Below are 16432 nucleotides of genomic sequence, written 5' to 3'. Positions count from 1 at the left end.
TCTGGGAGGATTCTCCCACGTCTTTTTCAGGGCTAAGCGAAATGGTACGGGGATCCGTGAATCATTGAGCCGGTGAAAATTCCAACCGGCTGGAAAGTGGAGTATGGTAAACTCTTCAGCATATTAACAGTGAATGGAAACTGTATTCCTGGTAAACTGAGCAATATATTCGAGATGACTGTGATAACTCCAACCCGTCAGGTCTGAACCGCAAGGTGAATAAGAATTGAACCGAGTATATTTACAATCTGTAACTTGTCCAGTGGTATTAAGTTCAATGAAAGCCACGGGTGGGGACACTGGTATGTATCCTGCAGTCAACAATTTATTCAAGTGTGGTATAACAAATTCACATGGCTCACGTCCATAATTCTGATAGTGTTTGACTAGTGGGGCCCCACACCGGAAGGATATTGACGCGAGCCACGGGTAACGCTTCACTGCAGCAATTGAAATTGCCAATTTCCTGACACACAGCGGTGTCTTTCCCTTCGCATCCACTTGTCAAACAGAGAAGGTGAGAGCAGAGAGGGCTCCTAGTGAGCAGGAACCGTGTGCGTGAGAGGAGCAGAGAGGGCTCCCAGTGAGCAGGAACCGTGTGCGTGAGGCGCAGAGCAGAGAGGGCTCCTAGTGAGTAGGAACCGTGTGCGTGAGAGGCAGAGAGCAGAGAGGGCTCCTGGTGAGCAGGAACCGTGTGCGTGAGAGGCGCATAGAGGGCTCCTAGTGAGCAGGAACCGTATGCATGAGAGGCGCAGAGAGGGCTCTTAGTGAGCAGGAACCGTGTGCGTGAGAGGCGCAGAGCAGAGAGGGCTCTTAGTGAGTAGGAACCGTGTGCGTGAGGAGCAGAGCAGAGAGGGCTCCTAGTGAGCAGGAACCTGTGCGTGAGAGGAGCAGAGAGGGCTCCTAGTGAGCAGGAACCGTGTGCGTGAGAGGCGCAGAGCAGAGAGGGCTCTTAGTGAGTAGGAACCGTGTGCGTGAGAGGCAGAGAGCAGAGAGGGCTCCTGGTGAGCAGGAACCGTGTGCGTGAGAGGCGCAGAGCAGAGAGGGCTCCTAGTGAGTAGGAACCGTGTGCGTGAGAGGCAGAGAGCAGAGAGGGCTCCTGGTGAGCAGGAACCGTGTGCGTGAGAGGCGCAGAGCAGAGAGGGCTCCTAGTGAGCAGGAACCGTATGCATGAGAGGCGCAGAGAGGGCTCCCAGTGAGCTGGAACCGTGTGCTTGAGAGGCGCAGAGAGGGCTCCTAGTGAGCAGGAACCGTGTGCGTGAGAGGCTCAGAGAGGGCTCCTAGTGAACAGGAACCGTGTGCGTGAGCGTCGCAGAGAGGGCTCTGAGTGAGCAGGAACCGTGTGCGTGAGAGCCAGAGAGCAGAGAGGGCTCCTAGTGAGCAGGAAGCGTGTGCATGAGAGGCTCAGAGCAGAGAGGGCTCCTAGTGAGCAGGAACTGTGTGCGTGAGAGGCGCAGAGAGGGCTCCTAGTGAGCAGGAACCGTGTGCGTGAGAGGCAGAGAGCAGAGAGGGCTCCTAGTGAGCAGGAAGCGTGTGCGTGAGGAGCAGAGCAGAGAGGGCTCCTAGTGAGGAGGACCCGTGTGCGTGAGAGGCGCAGAGAGGGCTCCCAGTGAGCAGGAACCGTGTGCGTGAGAGGCGCAGAGAGGGCTCCTAGTGAGCAGGAACCGTGTGCGTGAGAGGCTCAGAGCAGAGCGGGCTCCTAGTGAGGAGGACCCGTGTGCGTGAGAGGCGCAGAGAGGGCTCCTAGTGAGCAGGAACCGTGAGCGTGAGAGGCGCAGAGCAGAGAGGGCTCCTAGTGAGCAGGAACCGTGTGCGTGAGAGGCGCAGAGAGGGCTCCTAGTGAGCAGGAACCGTGAGCGTGAGAGGCGCAGAGCAGAGAGGGCTCCTAGTGAGCAGGAACCGTGTGCGTGAGAGGCGCAGAGAGGGCTCCTGGTGAGCAGGAACCGTGTGCGTGAGAGGCGCAGAGGGGGCTCCTAGTGAGCAGGAACCGTGAGCATGAGAGGCTCAGAGCAGAGAGGGCTCCTAGTGAGCAGGAACCGTGTGCGTGAGAGGAACAGAGAGGGCTTCTAGTGAGCAGGAACCGTGTGCGTGAGAGGCGCAGAGAGGGCTCCTAGTGAGCAGGAACCGTGTGCGTGAGAGGCACAGAGCAGAGGACTCCCAGTGAGCAGGAACCGTGTGCGTGAGAGGCACAGAGAGGGCACCTAGTGAGCAGGAACCGAGTGTGTGAGAGGAGCAGAGAGGGCTCCCAGTGAGCAGGACCCGTGTGCGTGAGAGGAGCAGAGAGGGCTCCCAGTGAGCAGGACCCGTGTGCGTGAGAGGCGCAGAGCAGAGAGGGCTCCTAGTGAGCAGGAACCTGTGCGTGAGAGGAGCAGAGAGGGCTCCCAGTGAGCAGGAACCGTGTGCGTGAGAGGCGCTGAGCAGAGAGGGTTCCTAGTGAACAGGAACCGTGTGCGTGAGAGGCGCAGAGAGGGCTCCTAGTGAACAGGAACCGTGTGCGTGAGAGGCGCAGAGCAGAGAGGGCTCCTAGTGAGCAGGAACCGTGTGCGTGAGAGGCGCTGAGCAGAGAGGGCTCCTAGTGAACAGGAACCGGGTGCGTGAGAGGCGCAGAGAGGGCTCTGAGTGAGCAGGAACCGTGTGCGTGAGAGGCGCAGAGCAGAGAGGGCTCCTAGTGAGCAGGAACCGTGTGCGTGAGAGGCGCAGAGCAGAGAGGGCTCCTAGTGAGCAGGAACCGTGTGCGTGAGAGGCGCAGAGCAGAGAGGGCTCCCAGTGAGCAGGAACCGTGTGCGTGAGAGGCGCAGAGCAGAGAGGGCTCCTAGTGAGCAGGAACCGTGTGCGTGAGAGGCGCAGAGCAGAGAGGGCTCCCAGTGAGCAGGAACCGTGTGCGTGAGAGGCACAGAGAGGGCTCTTAGTGAGCAGGAACCGTGTGCGTGAGAGGCACAGAGAGGGCTCTTAGTGAGCTGGAACCGTGTGCGTGAGAGGCGCAGAGAGGGCTCCTAGAGCAGGAACCGTGTGCGTGAGAGGCGCAGAGAGGGCTCCTAGAGCAGGAACCGTGTGCGTGAGAGGCGCAGAGCAGAGAGGGCTCCTAGTGAGCAGGAACCGTGTGCGTGAGAGGCGCAGAGGAGAGAGGGCTCCTAGAGCAGGAACAGTGTGCGTGAGAGGCGCAGAGAGCAGAGAGGGCTCCTGGTGAGCAGGAACCGTGTGCGTGAGAGGCGCAGAGAGGGCTCTTAGTGAGCAGGAACCATGTGCGTGAGAGGCGCAGAGAGGGCTCCTAGTGAGCAGGACCCGTGCGCGTGAGAGGCGCAGAGCAGAGAGGGCTCCTAGAGCAGGAACCGTGTGCGTGAGAGGCGCAGAGCAGAGAGGGCTCCTAGTGAGCAGGAACCGTGTGCGTGAGAGGCGCAGAGAGGGCTCCTAGTGAACAGGAACCGTGTGCGTGAGAGGAGCAGAGAGGGCTCCTAGTGAGCAGGAACCGTGTGCATGAGAGGCGCAGAGCAGAGAGGGCTCCTAGTGAGCAGGAACCGTGTGCGTGAGAGGCGCAGAGAGGGCTCCTAGTGAGCAGGAACCGTGTGCGTGAGAGGCAGAGAGGCTCCTAGTGAGCAGGAACCGTGTGCGTGAGAGGCGCAGAGCAGAGAGGGCTCTTAGTGAGCAGGAACCGTGTGCGTGAGAGGCGCAGAGAGGGCTCCTAGTGAACAGGAACCGTGTGCGTGAGAGGAGCAGAGAGGGCTCTTAGTGAGCAGGAACCGTGTGCGTGAGAGGCGCAGAGAGGGCGCCTAGTGAGCAGGAACCGTGTGCGTGAGAGGCGCAGAGCAGAGAGGGCTCCTAGTGAGCAGGAACCGTGTGCGTGAGAGGCACAGAGGGCTCCTAGTGAGCAGGAACCGTGTGCGTGAGAGGCACAGAGCAGAGAGGGCTCCTAGTGAGCAGGAACCGTGTGCATGAGAGGAGCAGAGAGGGCTCCTAGTGAGCAGGACCCGTGTGCGTGAGAGGCACAGAGAGGGCTCTTAGTGAGCAGGAACCGTGTGCGTGAGAGGCACAGAGAGGGCTCTTAGTGAGCAGGAACCGTGTGCGTGAGAGGCACAGAGAGGGATCCTAGAGCAGGAACCGTGTGCGTGAGAGGCGCAGAGAGGGCTCCTAGAGCAGGAACCGTGTGCGTGAGAGGCGCAGAGCAGAGAGGGCTCCTAGAGCAGGAACCGTGTGCGTGAGAGGCGCAGAGAGGGCTCCTGGTGAGCAGGACCCGTGTGCGTGAGAGGAGCAGAGAGGGCTCCTAGTGAGCAGGAACCGTGTGCGTGAGAGGTGCAGAGGGCTCCTAGTGAGCAGGAACCCCGTGCGTGAGCGGCGCAGAGAGGGCTCCTAGTGAGCAGGAACCCTGTGCATGAGAGGCGCAGAGAGGGCTCCTAGTGAGCAGGACCCGTGTGCGTGAGAGGCGCAGAGAGGGCTCCTAGTGAGCAGGAACCATATTGCGTGAGAGGCGCAGAGCAGAGAGAGCTCCTAGTGAGCAGGAACCGTGTGCGTGAGAGGCGCAGAGAGGGCTCCTAGTGAGCAGGAACCGTGTGCGTGAGAGGCGCAGAGAGGGCTCTTAGTGAGCAGGAACCGTGCGCGTGAGAGGCGCAGAGAGGGCTCTTAGTGAGCAGGACCCGTGCGCGTGAGAGGCGCAGAGAGGGCTCTTAGTGAGCAGGAACCGTGCGCGTGAGAGGCGCAGAGAGGGCTCTTAGTGAGCAGGACCCGTGCACGTGAGAGGCGCAGAGAGAGCTCCTAGTGAGCAGGAACCGTGTGCGTGAGAGGCGCAGAGAGGGCTCCTAGTGAGCAGGAACCGTGCGTGTGAGAGGCGCAGAGAGGGCTCTTAGTGAGCAGGAACCGTGTGCGTGAGAGGCGCAGAGGCGAGAGGGCTCCTAGTGAGCAGGAACCGTGCGCGTGAGAGGCACAGAGCAGAGAGGGCTCCTAGTGAGCAGGAACCGTGTGCGTGAGAGGCGCAGAGCAGAGAGGGCTCCTAGTGAGCAGGAACCGTGTGCGTGAGAGGCAGAGAGGGCTCTTAGTGAGCAGGAACCGTGTGCGTGAGAGGCGCAGAGCCGAGAGGGCTCCTAGTGAGCTGGAACCGTGTGCGTGAGAGGCACAGAGCAGAGAGGGCTCCTAGTGAGCAGGAACCGTGTGCGTGAGAGGCACAGAGCAGAGAGGGCTCCCAGTGAGCAGGAACCGTGTGCGTGAGAGGCGCAGAGAGGGCTCCTAGTGAGCAGGAACCGTGTGCGTGAGAGGCGCAGAGAGGGCTCTTAGTGAGCAGGAACCGTGTGCGTGAGAGGCGCAGAGCAGAGAGGGCTCCTAGTGAGCAGGAAGCGTGTGCATGAGAGGCTCAGAGCAGAGAGGGCTCCTAGTGAGCAGGAACTGTGTGCGTGAGAGGCGCAGAGAGGGCTCCTAGTGAGCAGGAACCGTGAGAGGCGCAGAGCAGAGAGGGCTCCTAGTGAGCAGGAACCGTGAGAGGAGCAGAGAGGGCTCCTAGTGAGCAGGAACCGTGTGCGTGAGAGGAGCAGAGAGGGCTCCTAGTGAGCAGGAACCGTGTGCGTGAGAGGCGCAGAGAGAGGGCTCTTAGTGAGCAGGAACCGTGAGAGGAGCAGAGAGGGCTCCTAGTGAGCAGGAACCGTGTGCATGAGAGGCGCAGAGCAGAGGGCTCCTAGTGAGCAGGAACCGTGTGCGTGAGAGGCAGAGAGGGCTCCTAGTGAGCAGGAACCGTGTGCGTGAGAGGCTCAGAGAGGGCTCTTAGTGAGCAGGAACCGTGTGCGTGAGAGGCGCAGAGAGGGCTCCTAGTGAGCAGGAACCGTGTGCGTGAGAGGCGCAGAGCAGAGGGCTCCTAGTGAGCAGGAACCGTGTGCGTGAGAGGCGCAGAGCCGAGAGGGCTCCTAGTGAGCAGGAACCGTGTGCGTGAGAGGCGCAGAGAGGGCTCTTAGTGAGCAGGAACCGCATGCGTGAGAGGCGCAGAGAGGGCTCTTAGTGAGCAGGAACCGTGTGCGTGAGAGGCGCAGAGAGGGCTCCCAGTGAGCAGGAACCGTGTGCGTGAGCGTCGCAGAGAGGGCTCTGAGTGAGCAGGAACCGTGTGCGTGAGAGGCAGAGAGAGGGCTCTTAGTGAGCAGGAACCGTGTGCGTGAGCGTCGCAGAGAGGGCTCTGAGTGAGCAGGAACCGTGTGCGTGAGAGGCAGAGAGAGGGCTCTTAGTGAGCAGGAATCGTGTGCGTGAGAGGCGCAGAGAGGGCTCCTAGTGAGAAGGACCGTGTGCGTGAGAGGCACAGAGAGGGCTCCTAGTGAGCTGGAACCGTGTGCGTGAGAGGCGCAGAGCAGAGAGGGCTCCAAGTGAGCAGGAACCGTGTGCGTGAGAGGCAGAGAGCAGAGAGGGCTTCTAGTGAGCAGGAACCGTGTGCGTGAGAGGCAGAGAGGCTCCTAGTGAGCAGGAACCGTGTGCGTGAGAGGCGCAGAGAGGGCTCCTAGTGAGCAGGAACCGAGTGCGTGAGAGGCGCAGACCAGAGAGGGCTCCTAGTGAGCAGGAACCGTGTGCGTGAGAGGCGCAGAGCAGAGGGCTCCTAGTGAGCAGGAACCGTGTGCGTGAGAGGCGCAGGGAGGGCTCCTAGTGAGCAGGAACCGTGTGCGTGAGCGTCGCAGAGAGGGCTCCTAGTGAGCAGGAACCGTGTGCGTGAGAGGCAGAGAGAGGGCTCTTAGTGAGCAGGAACCGTGTGCGTGAGCGTCGCAGAGAGGGCTCTGAGTGAGCAGGAACCGTGTGCGTGAGAGGCAGAGAGAGGGCTCTTAGTGAGCAGGAACCGTGTGATTGAGAGGCGCAGAGAGGGCTCCTAGTGAGAAGGAACCGTGTGCGTGAGAGGCACAGAGAGGGCTCCTAGTGAGCTGGAACCGTGTGCGTGAGAGGCGCAGAGCAGAGAGGGCTCCAAGTGAGCAGGAACCGTGTGCGTGAGAGGCAGAGAGCAGAGAGGGCTCCTAGTGAGCAGGAACCGTGTGCGTGAGAGGCAGAGAGGCTCCTAGTGAGCAGGAACCGTGTGCGTGAGAGGCGCAGAGAGGGCTCCTAGTGAGCAGGAACCGAGTGCGTGAGAGGCGCAGACCAGAGAGGGCTCCTAGTGAGCAGGAACTGTGTGCGTGAGAGGCAGAGAGCAGAGAGGGCTCCTAGTGAGCAGGAACCGTGTGCGTGAGAGGCAGAGAGGCTCCTAGTGAGCAGGAACCGTGTGCGTGAGAGGCGCAGAGAGGGCTCCTAGTGAGCAGGAACCGTGTGCGTGAGAGGCGCAGAGCAGAGGGCTCCTAGTGAGCAGGAACCGTGTGCGTGAGAGGCGCAGAGAGGGCTCTTAGTGAGCAGGAACCGCATGCGTGAGAGGCGCAGAGAGGGCTCTTAGTGAGCAGGAACCGTGTGCGTGAGAGGCGCAGAGAGGGCTCTTAGTGAGCTGGAACCGCATGCGTTCACTGTTAATACGCTGAAGAGTTTACCATACTCCACTTTCCAGCCGGTTGGAATTTTCACCGGCTCAATGATTCACGGATCACCGTACTAGTTGGCTTAGCCTTGAAGTCGTGGGAGTATCCTCCTAGACGAAACACGTGTTGGCTGGCTGTTTTTGTTGGTTGCTTTTCTACGTGATTTGAATGAAAGAAACAAGAAACAACTCTTCAGCGAACTTTATTGAAATTGATTTTCTAATGGGCTTACGCTATATTGACCTTATATGTGTACACTAATGTACGTGTGCCCAGGATTTGGCTGTACTACTTGGTTGTAGGAGTTCTCCTACACGCATATAGGGGTTATAGGGGTCTCCCCTACCTGGTTAGCACCGTATTCACTTGAGCTTTTCCTTAACACGTCCGCAAATATAGCTGAGCGCCACTACTTCGTACTCACTCAAAACCCTCCCTTTTGACTGCACTGTCTCACATGGGCTTCTGATGAAGAGGGTGCATGAATCAGGGCTTTATTCTACTTCACTCCAAGGGTTCGGCTCATTTCTTTCTAATGCACCCCTGTCTGTTCGGTTGCACCAATTTTGATCACACCCCACAGCTCAGAATTCGGCATCCCCAAGGTTGAGCTCTACACTATTTAAAGTGTATATCGCACCACTCGCGACTTGTGTAAAACTGGGGCTTTGACGTTTGCTCATATGCCGACAATACCCAGCTGACCATCTCCTTGGGTAACAGTCAGTCCAATACCAAGCAAGATCTAGCAGGGTGTCTCTCTGAGGTGGCTGGTTAAATCTCGTAACACTGCCGAAAACACAAAGCAGAGAAATCTGAACTCTTGCTGTAAGGTGTCGCTGAAAACATATGGGACGATTCTTGGTGGCCTCCTTTACTTGGCACGGCATGCCGGAAAAGGCAGCAAATAATCGTGGTATCATTACAGATCAATCTCAGGTGTTGGCAACCTGCAGCAGTTGCTTTGGACTGTGAAAACTTCTTAGAAAGTTGTTTAGATGGATCCGGATGGGTTGGCGCCGCACAGGTGTCCAGGCTCAGATAATCAGTCACCTAGACTACAGAAATGCACTATACATGGGTATAGCGGACTATCTATTTACATACCTCCAAATGATCCATAATACAGCCGCTAAACTGGCAATAAAGGTAGACACGATTCTGCTTAAAATCACTACACTGATGGCCAGTACGTAGGAAGTCTCAATTTAAGCTACTCTGTCATGAGCATAGGGCTCTGCATAATTCCGTCCCACTGCTCCTGAGAAATAGGGTTGAATTCTCTGAACCTACAAGACAGCTAAGATCATCGTTTTTGACCTTAGCTTAAGTGGTTAAGCTCAAGAAAGCCGAGCAGGTGGACGCTCCTTTGCTTTTTCGCAGCCACCCACTGGAATGTGCTCCTCCTGGATAGGCGAAGATCCGCAGACTACCTTGTATTGTTAGATTATGCTCACTGATGCTCTTTAATGCCATGAATACGTTAGCATTCGCTATGCCATTTTCATTTTCTGATGCCATTTTATGTACTGTTCGAAACTAATCCGGTTTGATTCCTAGAAATGCCCCTTGCTAAATTTCGCTTCTGTAACTGTTCATGCCAGTGCATAGCATTCCCTCGATAAAGAACCTCTCCCACCAGTCTGACAGTTCGATCGCAGCTCGGGATGGAACGGCCTTGAAAGTGTTCTGAACGGTGCAAAATACGTGAGTAGAAACCGTTTTTTTGTCTTTACGCTGTTCACCCACATCTGTTGGGAACATTCCACTGTGGGCGCGTTATTAGTTGACCATGCAATGCATATAATGTATCCTTATGCTTCCTGTTCCTCAGTTCCCTCTGTAGTACTCTCTCGGGACTGTGAAGACGGAGCCCCGCTCTGTGCGTATATAATAAATGATTATTGGTTTGTATTCTCCACTGTTTCTCCGACTCTTCATTTAGTATGGAAGGCCGAGAGGTGGTCCGAGGTGACACGGATGGCCCTACGTGAAAGAGCACGACTCACAGGCTAGGGACGTGAAAGAGCACGGCTCACAGGCTAGGGACGTGAAAGCGCACAGCCATTCTTTCCATGCTAGGGATGTGAAAAAGGGATACCAAAGGGGATGATGGACGGAGCGTTTGAGCAAATCAAACACTCACCCTCTGTCAACTGATCTGGGTTTAATCCATCATCATTCTTTAGCTCACTCCACCACCCCAGTTCAGACATGGCCATGACATCACTCTGACCCTGTCTTCCCTGGACCGGAAACAAGCTTCCCAGGACCGGTTTCTGACATTCCAGCCGTCTTCAGCCAGGATAGCATGACTCCAGTGGCAAAGTGAGCAAGGGACCCACGTCTGGGCACACCCTGCCAACTTAGAGCATAGCTCACAGGCTAGGGGCGTGAAAACGAATCTCATGCAAACCTCAGAACCCATCCTTCTCAACTCACACAGGGTTTCAGGTCACCCATGCCTGGCTGACTGGCTGCATCCTGCTCCTATGAGGTGTGGCCCTGAGGCACTCGCGTCCAGGTACTCACAGAGTAATGGTGTATCCGGTAGAAGTCGGGGGAGCAGGGCTTCAAGAAGGCAGTTGGGGGACCATCACCATCATCCAGGGAGGTCTCTACGGGGGGTGCTAGAGAAAGGGAGAGAGGGCTTTGGTTAAAAAAAGAACAGAACAAAACATCACTTCTGCATCCAAAGATGGAGGAACTCTTGGCACTCAGCAGTCTGGGTGGACACATCCATGAAGACACAAAGCACCACAGTGGAAGTAGCAGCCTGGTGTGTCCTCCTGCGTCTACTAGTATGCACCTCTACTCTCTCCGTGTTCAAAGAATCACCACCGTCTCAGATACTTCTTGTTCAGTTGCAGACAGAATTGCACCTCTGGACACTACATCTTCTGGAAGATAGGAGACCTGCTCGTGGGACACCAGGTAAACAAGGGCACCTGATACAGCACAGGCAGGCCTCCAGAGCTCAGGGACCAGCAGACCCCTGCTTCCCTGAAGCTCACATCCTGATGCCTGTGGGGTGCCTCACCCACACTGAACTATTTGTGTGAATATGAACTTAACCTCATCGCTGCTAAAGGAATTTTCCCCCTGTGCTGGCCCCGATCTAAATGGGTGTGGTTGTGACGGAACCATTCCGTCATAAGCACAGCCCAACCGTGACTGATGACGGAATGGTTCCGTCACAAGCATCGAAGGGGTTAAAGCCCCCTCGCCGCAGGTATGTATTTTTACCTTCTTCCTTCCATTCATAAAAGCTGCTACGAGGCCACCATTCACTGGGGAGAAAGATTCTCTGCCTTGACCCATGATCAGTGCTGCTTTTGTAAAGCAAATCTCTCGACAAATCTTAACCCCCTACACCTGTCTTAGCGGAGAAGGGCCCGCCACTGAGCTCTCTCTGCTCTGAGCCTCTCACGCACACGGTTCCTACTCACTAGGAGCCCTCTCTGCGCCTCTCACGCACACGGTTCCTACTCACTAGGAGCCCTCTCTGCGCCTCTCACGCACACGGTTCCTGTTCACTAGGAGCCCTCTCTGCTCAGCGCCTCTCACGCACACGGTTCCTGCTCTAGGAGCCCTCTCTGCTCTGCGCCTCTCACGCACACGGTTCCTACTCACTAGGAGCCCTCTCTGCGCCTCTCACGCACACGGTTCCTTCTCACTAGGAGCCCTCTCTGGTCTGCGCCTCTCACGCACACGGTTCCTGCTCACTAGGAGCGCCCCTCAGAGCCCCACAGCCCCTCAGAGCCCCCTAGTCCCTCAGAGCCACACAGCCCCTCAGAGCTCCACAGCCCCTCAGAGCTCCAAAACCAACAACCCCTCAGAGCTCAAAAACCAACAGCCCCTCAGAGCTCCACACCCCCTCAGAGCCCCACAGCCCCTCAAAATCCTGTTAACAAAGATGGACTCCGGAGACCCCGTACCAAGTTCAAGTTCAAAATTTGTATAGCGCACTACTCACCCAGAGGGTCTCAAGGCGCTTGAGGGAGGGGGGGTGCTTTACTTATCGAATATCCAAGTTTTTAGTTGTTTTCTGAAGGAGAGGTGGTTCTGTGTCAGGCGGAGGTGGGTGGGGAGAGAATTCCAGGTCTTGGCCGCTAAGTAGGAGAAGGATCTTCCCCCCATGGTGGATATTTGGATGCGTGGAACTGAGGCGAGGGCTAGATTGGACGATCGAAGTTGGCGGGTGGGGGTGTAAAAGGACAGGCGCGTGTTGAGGTATTCGGGTCCTAGGTCGTAGAGGGCTTTGTGTGCATGGGTGAGGAGACGAAACGTTATTCTCTTGTTGACGGGGAGCCAGTGGAGGTCTTTCAGGTGACCCGAAATGTGAGCTTGGCGGGGGATGTCTAGGATGAGTCTGGCTGAAGAGTTTTGGATGCGTTGGAGTTTTTTCTGTAGTTTGGTTGTGGTTCCAGTGTAAAGAGTGTTTCCGTAGTCCAGTCGGATTGTGACCAGTGCATGCTCACTAAGAGCCCTCTCTGCGCCTCTCACGCACACGGTTCCTGCTCACTAGTAGCCCTCTCTGCGCCTCTCACGCACACGGTTCCTGCTCACTAGGAGCCCTCTCTGCGCCTCTCACGCACACGGTTCCTGCTCACTAGGAGCCCTCTCTGCGCCTCTCACACACTCGGTTCCTTCTCACTAGGAGCCCTCTCTACGCCTCTCACGCACACGGGTCCTGCTCACTAGGAGCCCTCTCTGCGCCTCTCACGCACACAGTTCCTGCTCACTAGGAGTCCTCTGCACCTCTCACGCACACGGTTCCTGCTCACTGGGAGCCCTCTCTGCGCCTCTCACACACTCGGTTCCTGCTCACTAGGAGCCCTCTCTGTGCCTCTCACGCACACACTTCCTGCTCACTGGGAGCCCTCTCTGCGCCTCTCACGCACACGGTTCCTGCTCACTAGGAGCCCTCTCTGCGCCTCTCACGCACACGGTTCCTGCTCACTAGGAGCCCTCTCTGCTCTGCGCCTCTCACGCACACGGTTCCTGCTCACTAGGAGCCCTCTCTGCTCTGCGCCCCTCACGCACACGGTTCCTGCTCACTAGAAGCCCTCTCTGCTCCTCTCACGCACACGGTTCCTGCTCACTAGGAGCCCTCTCGGCTCTGCGCCTCTCACGCACACGGTTCCTGCTCACTAGGAGCCCTCTCTGCGCCTCTCACGCACACGGTTCCTGCACACTAGGAGCCCTCTCTGCTCTGAGCCTCTAACGCACACGGTTCCTGCTCACTAGGAGCCCTCTCTGCGCCTCTCACGCACACGGTTCCTGCTCACTAGGAGCCCTCTCTGCTCTGAGCCTCTAACGCACACGGTTCCTGCTCACTAGGAGCCCTCTCTGCTCTGCGCCTCTCACGCACACGGTTCCTGCTCACTAGGAGCCCTCTCTGCTCTGAGCCTCTCACGCACACGGTTCCTGCTCACTAAGTGTCCTCTCTGCGCCTCTCACGCACACGGTTCCTGCTCACTAAGAGTCCTCTCTGCGCCTCTCACGCACACGGTTCCTGCTCACTAGGAGCCCTCTCTGCTCTGCGCCTCTCACGCACACGGTTCCTGCTCTAGGAGCCCTCTCTGCTCTGCGCCTCTCACGCACACGGTTCCTGCTCACTAGGAGCCCTCTCTGCGACCACTGCGTCTCACTCACCCCGCCACAGGGTCTCACTCACCCCGCCACAGGGTCTCACTCACCCCGCCCCAGGGTCTCACTCACCCCGCCCCAGGGTCTCACTCACCCCGCCCCAGGGTCTCACTCACCCCGCCCCAGGGACTCACTCACCCCGCCCCAGGGACTCACTCACCCCGCCCCAGGGACTCACTCACCCCGCCCCAGGGACTAACTCACCCCGCCCCAGGGACTCACTCACCCCGCCCCAGGGACTCACTCACCCCGCCCCAGGGTCTCAGTCACCTCGCCACAGGGTCTCCCTCACCTCGCCACAGGGTCTCCCTCACCTCGCCACAGGGTCTCCCTCACCCCGCCACAGGGTCTCACTCACCCCGCCACAGGGTCTCACTCACCCCGCCACAGGGTCTCACTCACCCCGCCACAGGGTCTCACTCACCCCGCCACAGGGTCTCACTCACCCCGCCACAGGGTCTCACTCACCCCGCCACAGGGTCTCACTCACCCCGCCACAGGGTCTCACTCACCCCGCCACAGGGTCTCACTCACCCCGCCACAGGGTCTCACTCACCCCGCCACAGGGTCTCACTCACCCCGCCACAGGGTCTCACTCACCCCGCCCCAGGGTCTCACTCACCCCGCCCCAGGGTCTCACTCACCCCACCCCAGGGTCTCACTCACCTCACCCCAGGGTCTCACTCACCTCACCCCAGGGTCTCACTCACCTCACCCCAGGGTCTCCCTCACCTCGACCCAGGGTCTCCCTCACCTCGCCCCAGGGTCTCACTCACCCCACCCCAGGGTCTCACTCACCCCACCCCAGGGTCTCATTCACCCCACCCCAGGGTCTCACTCACCCCACCCCAGGGTCTCACTCACCTCTCCAACACATCTTCTTGGCGGATGGGTAGGTCTCTTGGATGGAGAGACGGGGGCAGCTCTCGTCATTGGTCCGCTGCAGAAACAAAAGAAGAATGAAAAATAGAGGACAGTCTAATGCAAGCGCCCCTCAGAGCCCCACAGCCCCTCAGAGCCCCCTAGTCCCTCAGAGCCACACAGCCCCTCAGAGCCACACAGCCCCTCAGAGCTCCAAAACCAACAACCCCTCAGAGCTCCAAAACCACCAGCCCCTCAGAGCTCCACACCCCCTCAGAGCCCCACAGCCCCTCAAAATCCTGTTAACAAAGATGGACTCCGGAGACCCCGTACCAAGTTCAAGTTCAAAATTTGTATAGCGCACTACTCACCCAGAGGGTCTCAAGGCGCTTGAGGGAGGGGGGTGCTTTACTTATCGAATATCCAAGTTTTTAGTTGTTTGCTGAAGGAGAGGTGGTTCTGTGTCAGGCGGAGGTGGGTGGGGAGAGAATTCCAGGTCTTGGCCGCTAAGAAAAAGAAGGATCTTCCCCCCATGGTGGATCTTTGGATGCGTGGAACTGCTGCGAGGGCTAGATTGGACGATCGAAGTTGGCGGGTGGGGGTGTAAAAGGACAGGCGCGTGTTGAGGTATTCGGGTCCTAGGTCGTAGAGGGCTTTGTGTGCATGGGTGAGGAGACGGAACGTTATTCTCTTGTTGACGGGGAGCCAGTGGAGGTCTTTCAGGTGACCGGAAATGTGAGCTTGGCGGGGGATGTCTAGGATGAGTCTGGCTGAAGAGTTTTGGATGCGTTGGGAGTTTTTTCTGTAGTTTGGTTGTGGTTCCAGCGTAAAGAGTGTTTCCGTAGTCCAGTCGGCTTGTGACCAGTGCATGGGTGACCATCTTTCTTGTTTCGGTGGGGATCCAGCGGAAGATTTTTGTGAGCATACGTAGGATGTTGAAGCAAGATGATGAGACGGCATTGACTTGTCTGGTCATTGAGAGTGAGGAGTCCAGGATGAAGCCTAGGTTACGTGCGTGGTCCGTTGGTTTGGGTGCGTTTCCCAAGGCCGGTGGCCACCATGAGTCGTCCCAGGCGGAGGGGGATGGTCCTGAGATGAGGACTTCCGTTTTGTCCGAGTTCAGTTTTAGACGGCTGTTCTTCATCCACTCGGCTACTTCTTTCATCCCTTCATGTAGGTTGGTTTTGGCGGTGTTTGGGTCTTTGGTGAGGGAGAGGATCAGCTGGGTGTCGTCTGCGTAGGAGATGATGTTGAGGTTGTGTTGGCGCGCGATGGATGCAAGGGTACTCATGTATACGTTGAAGAGGGTGGGACTGAGTGATGATCCTTGTGGTACGCCGCAGATGACTTCGGTGGCTTCTGATCTAAAAGGGGGGAGGCGGACTCTCTGTGTTCTTCCGGCGAGGAACGAGATGATCCAGTCCAATGCTTTTCCTTGTATTCCGACGTTGCTAAGGCGTTGTATAAGGGTGCTATCACAGACTGTGTCGAAGGCCGCGGAGAGGTCGAGTAGGATGAGGGCAGTTGTTTCCCCGTTGTCCAGTAGACCTCGAATGTCGTGTGTTGCTGCGATGAGGGCGGTCTCGGTGCTGTGTTTGGCTCGGAAGCCGGACTGTGAAGGGTCGAGGGATTTGTTGGATTCGAGGAAGGCGGATAGCTGATTGTTGACGGCTTTCTCAATGACTTCGGCAGGGAATGGGAGGAGCGAAATGGGGCGGTAGTTCTTAAGTTCAGTGGGGTCTGCTGTGGGTTTCTTCAGGAGGGCACTGAGTTCGGCATGTTTCCAGCTTTCCGGGAAGGTAGCGGAGTTGAGGGAGCAGTTGATGACGTCTCGAAGATGAGGTGCGATAATGGAGTCAGCTTTGTTGAAGATGTGGTGGGGACATGGGTCAGTTGGTGATCCTGAGTGGATTGAGTTCATCAGGCGGATGGTGTCTTCAGTGGTGATTGGGTTCCAGGCGCAGAGGTTGTTGGAGGGGGGTTTTGGTTCGGAGGTGGGTGGGGTGGACTGGTCGCCAAAGCTGTTATGTATGTCGGCGATTTTGTTGTGGAAGAACGAGGCTAGAGAGTCGCAGAGTTCTGATGCAGTCGAACTTGCAGGAGTGGCAGGTGAAGGGTCCATGGGTGTGTCCTGGGGCGGATTGGTAGCAGTCTGGGAATCGGCCGGGGTTAAGTGCTGAGAGGAATGCGGAGTCGTACGTTATGCGGGTGGGGTGGATTTTGCGGGGGCCAGGGGGTCTGGCGCTGGGCGCGGTCCAGGCGCGGACGGGCGTAGACGAGCTTACCTTTGGCGCACCTTCGGCGCGCATGGTGCGCGACCGCTGCGCGCAAATGCGTCTGTCATATGTGGATAGTGGAGGGGCGGAGCGAGGGAGGAGCAGCTAGGAGGCGGGAGCGGGGTGGAGAGCCGGGCAGGGAGGCACAACAACAAACAACAAAATGGCAGCAAGCCAAGAGCCTAACAGGACGAG

General features: G+C 57.7%; 1 protein-coding gene across 2 annotated transcripts in view; it reads right to left on the bottom strand.

Moving 5' to 3' along the window:
- CASP2 (caspase 2) overlaps positions 1-16432 on the bottom strand; it is a 190120-nt gene that overhangs the window by 151522 nt on the left and 22166 nt on the right. For both annotated transcript variants that reach the window (XM_086949007.1, XM_086949008.1), the window contains exons 4-5: positions 13965-14040; positions 9981-10078 (exon numbers count right to left, since the gene is read on the bottom strand). In XM_086949007.1, the coding sequence (XP_086805133.1) occupies positions 9981-10078; positions 13965-14040 (174 nt within the window). The remainder of the gene's footprint in view (positions 1-9980; positions 10079-13964; positions 14041-16432) is intronic.

The sequence above is a fragment of the Lissotriton vulgaris genome, unplaced genomic scaffold (genome assembly GCF_964263255.1).
Source record: "Lissotriton vulgaris unplaced genomic scaffold, aLisVul1.2 SCAFFOLD_352, whole genome shotgun sequence".
NCBI classification, from domain to species: Eukaryota; Metazoa; Chordata; class Amphibia; order Caudata; family Salamandridae; genus Lissotriton; species Lissotriton vulgaris.
This window is presented reverse-complemented; position numbering and strand designations above follow the sequence as displayed.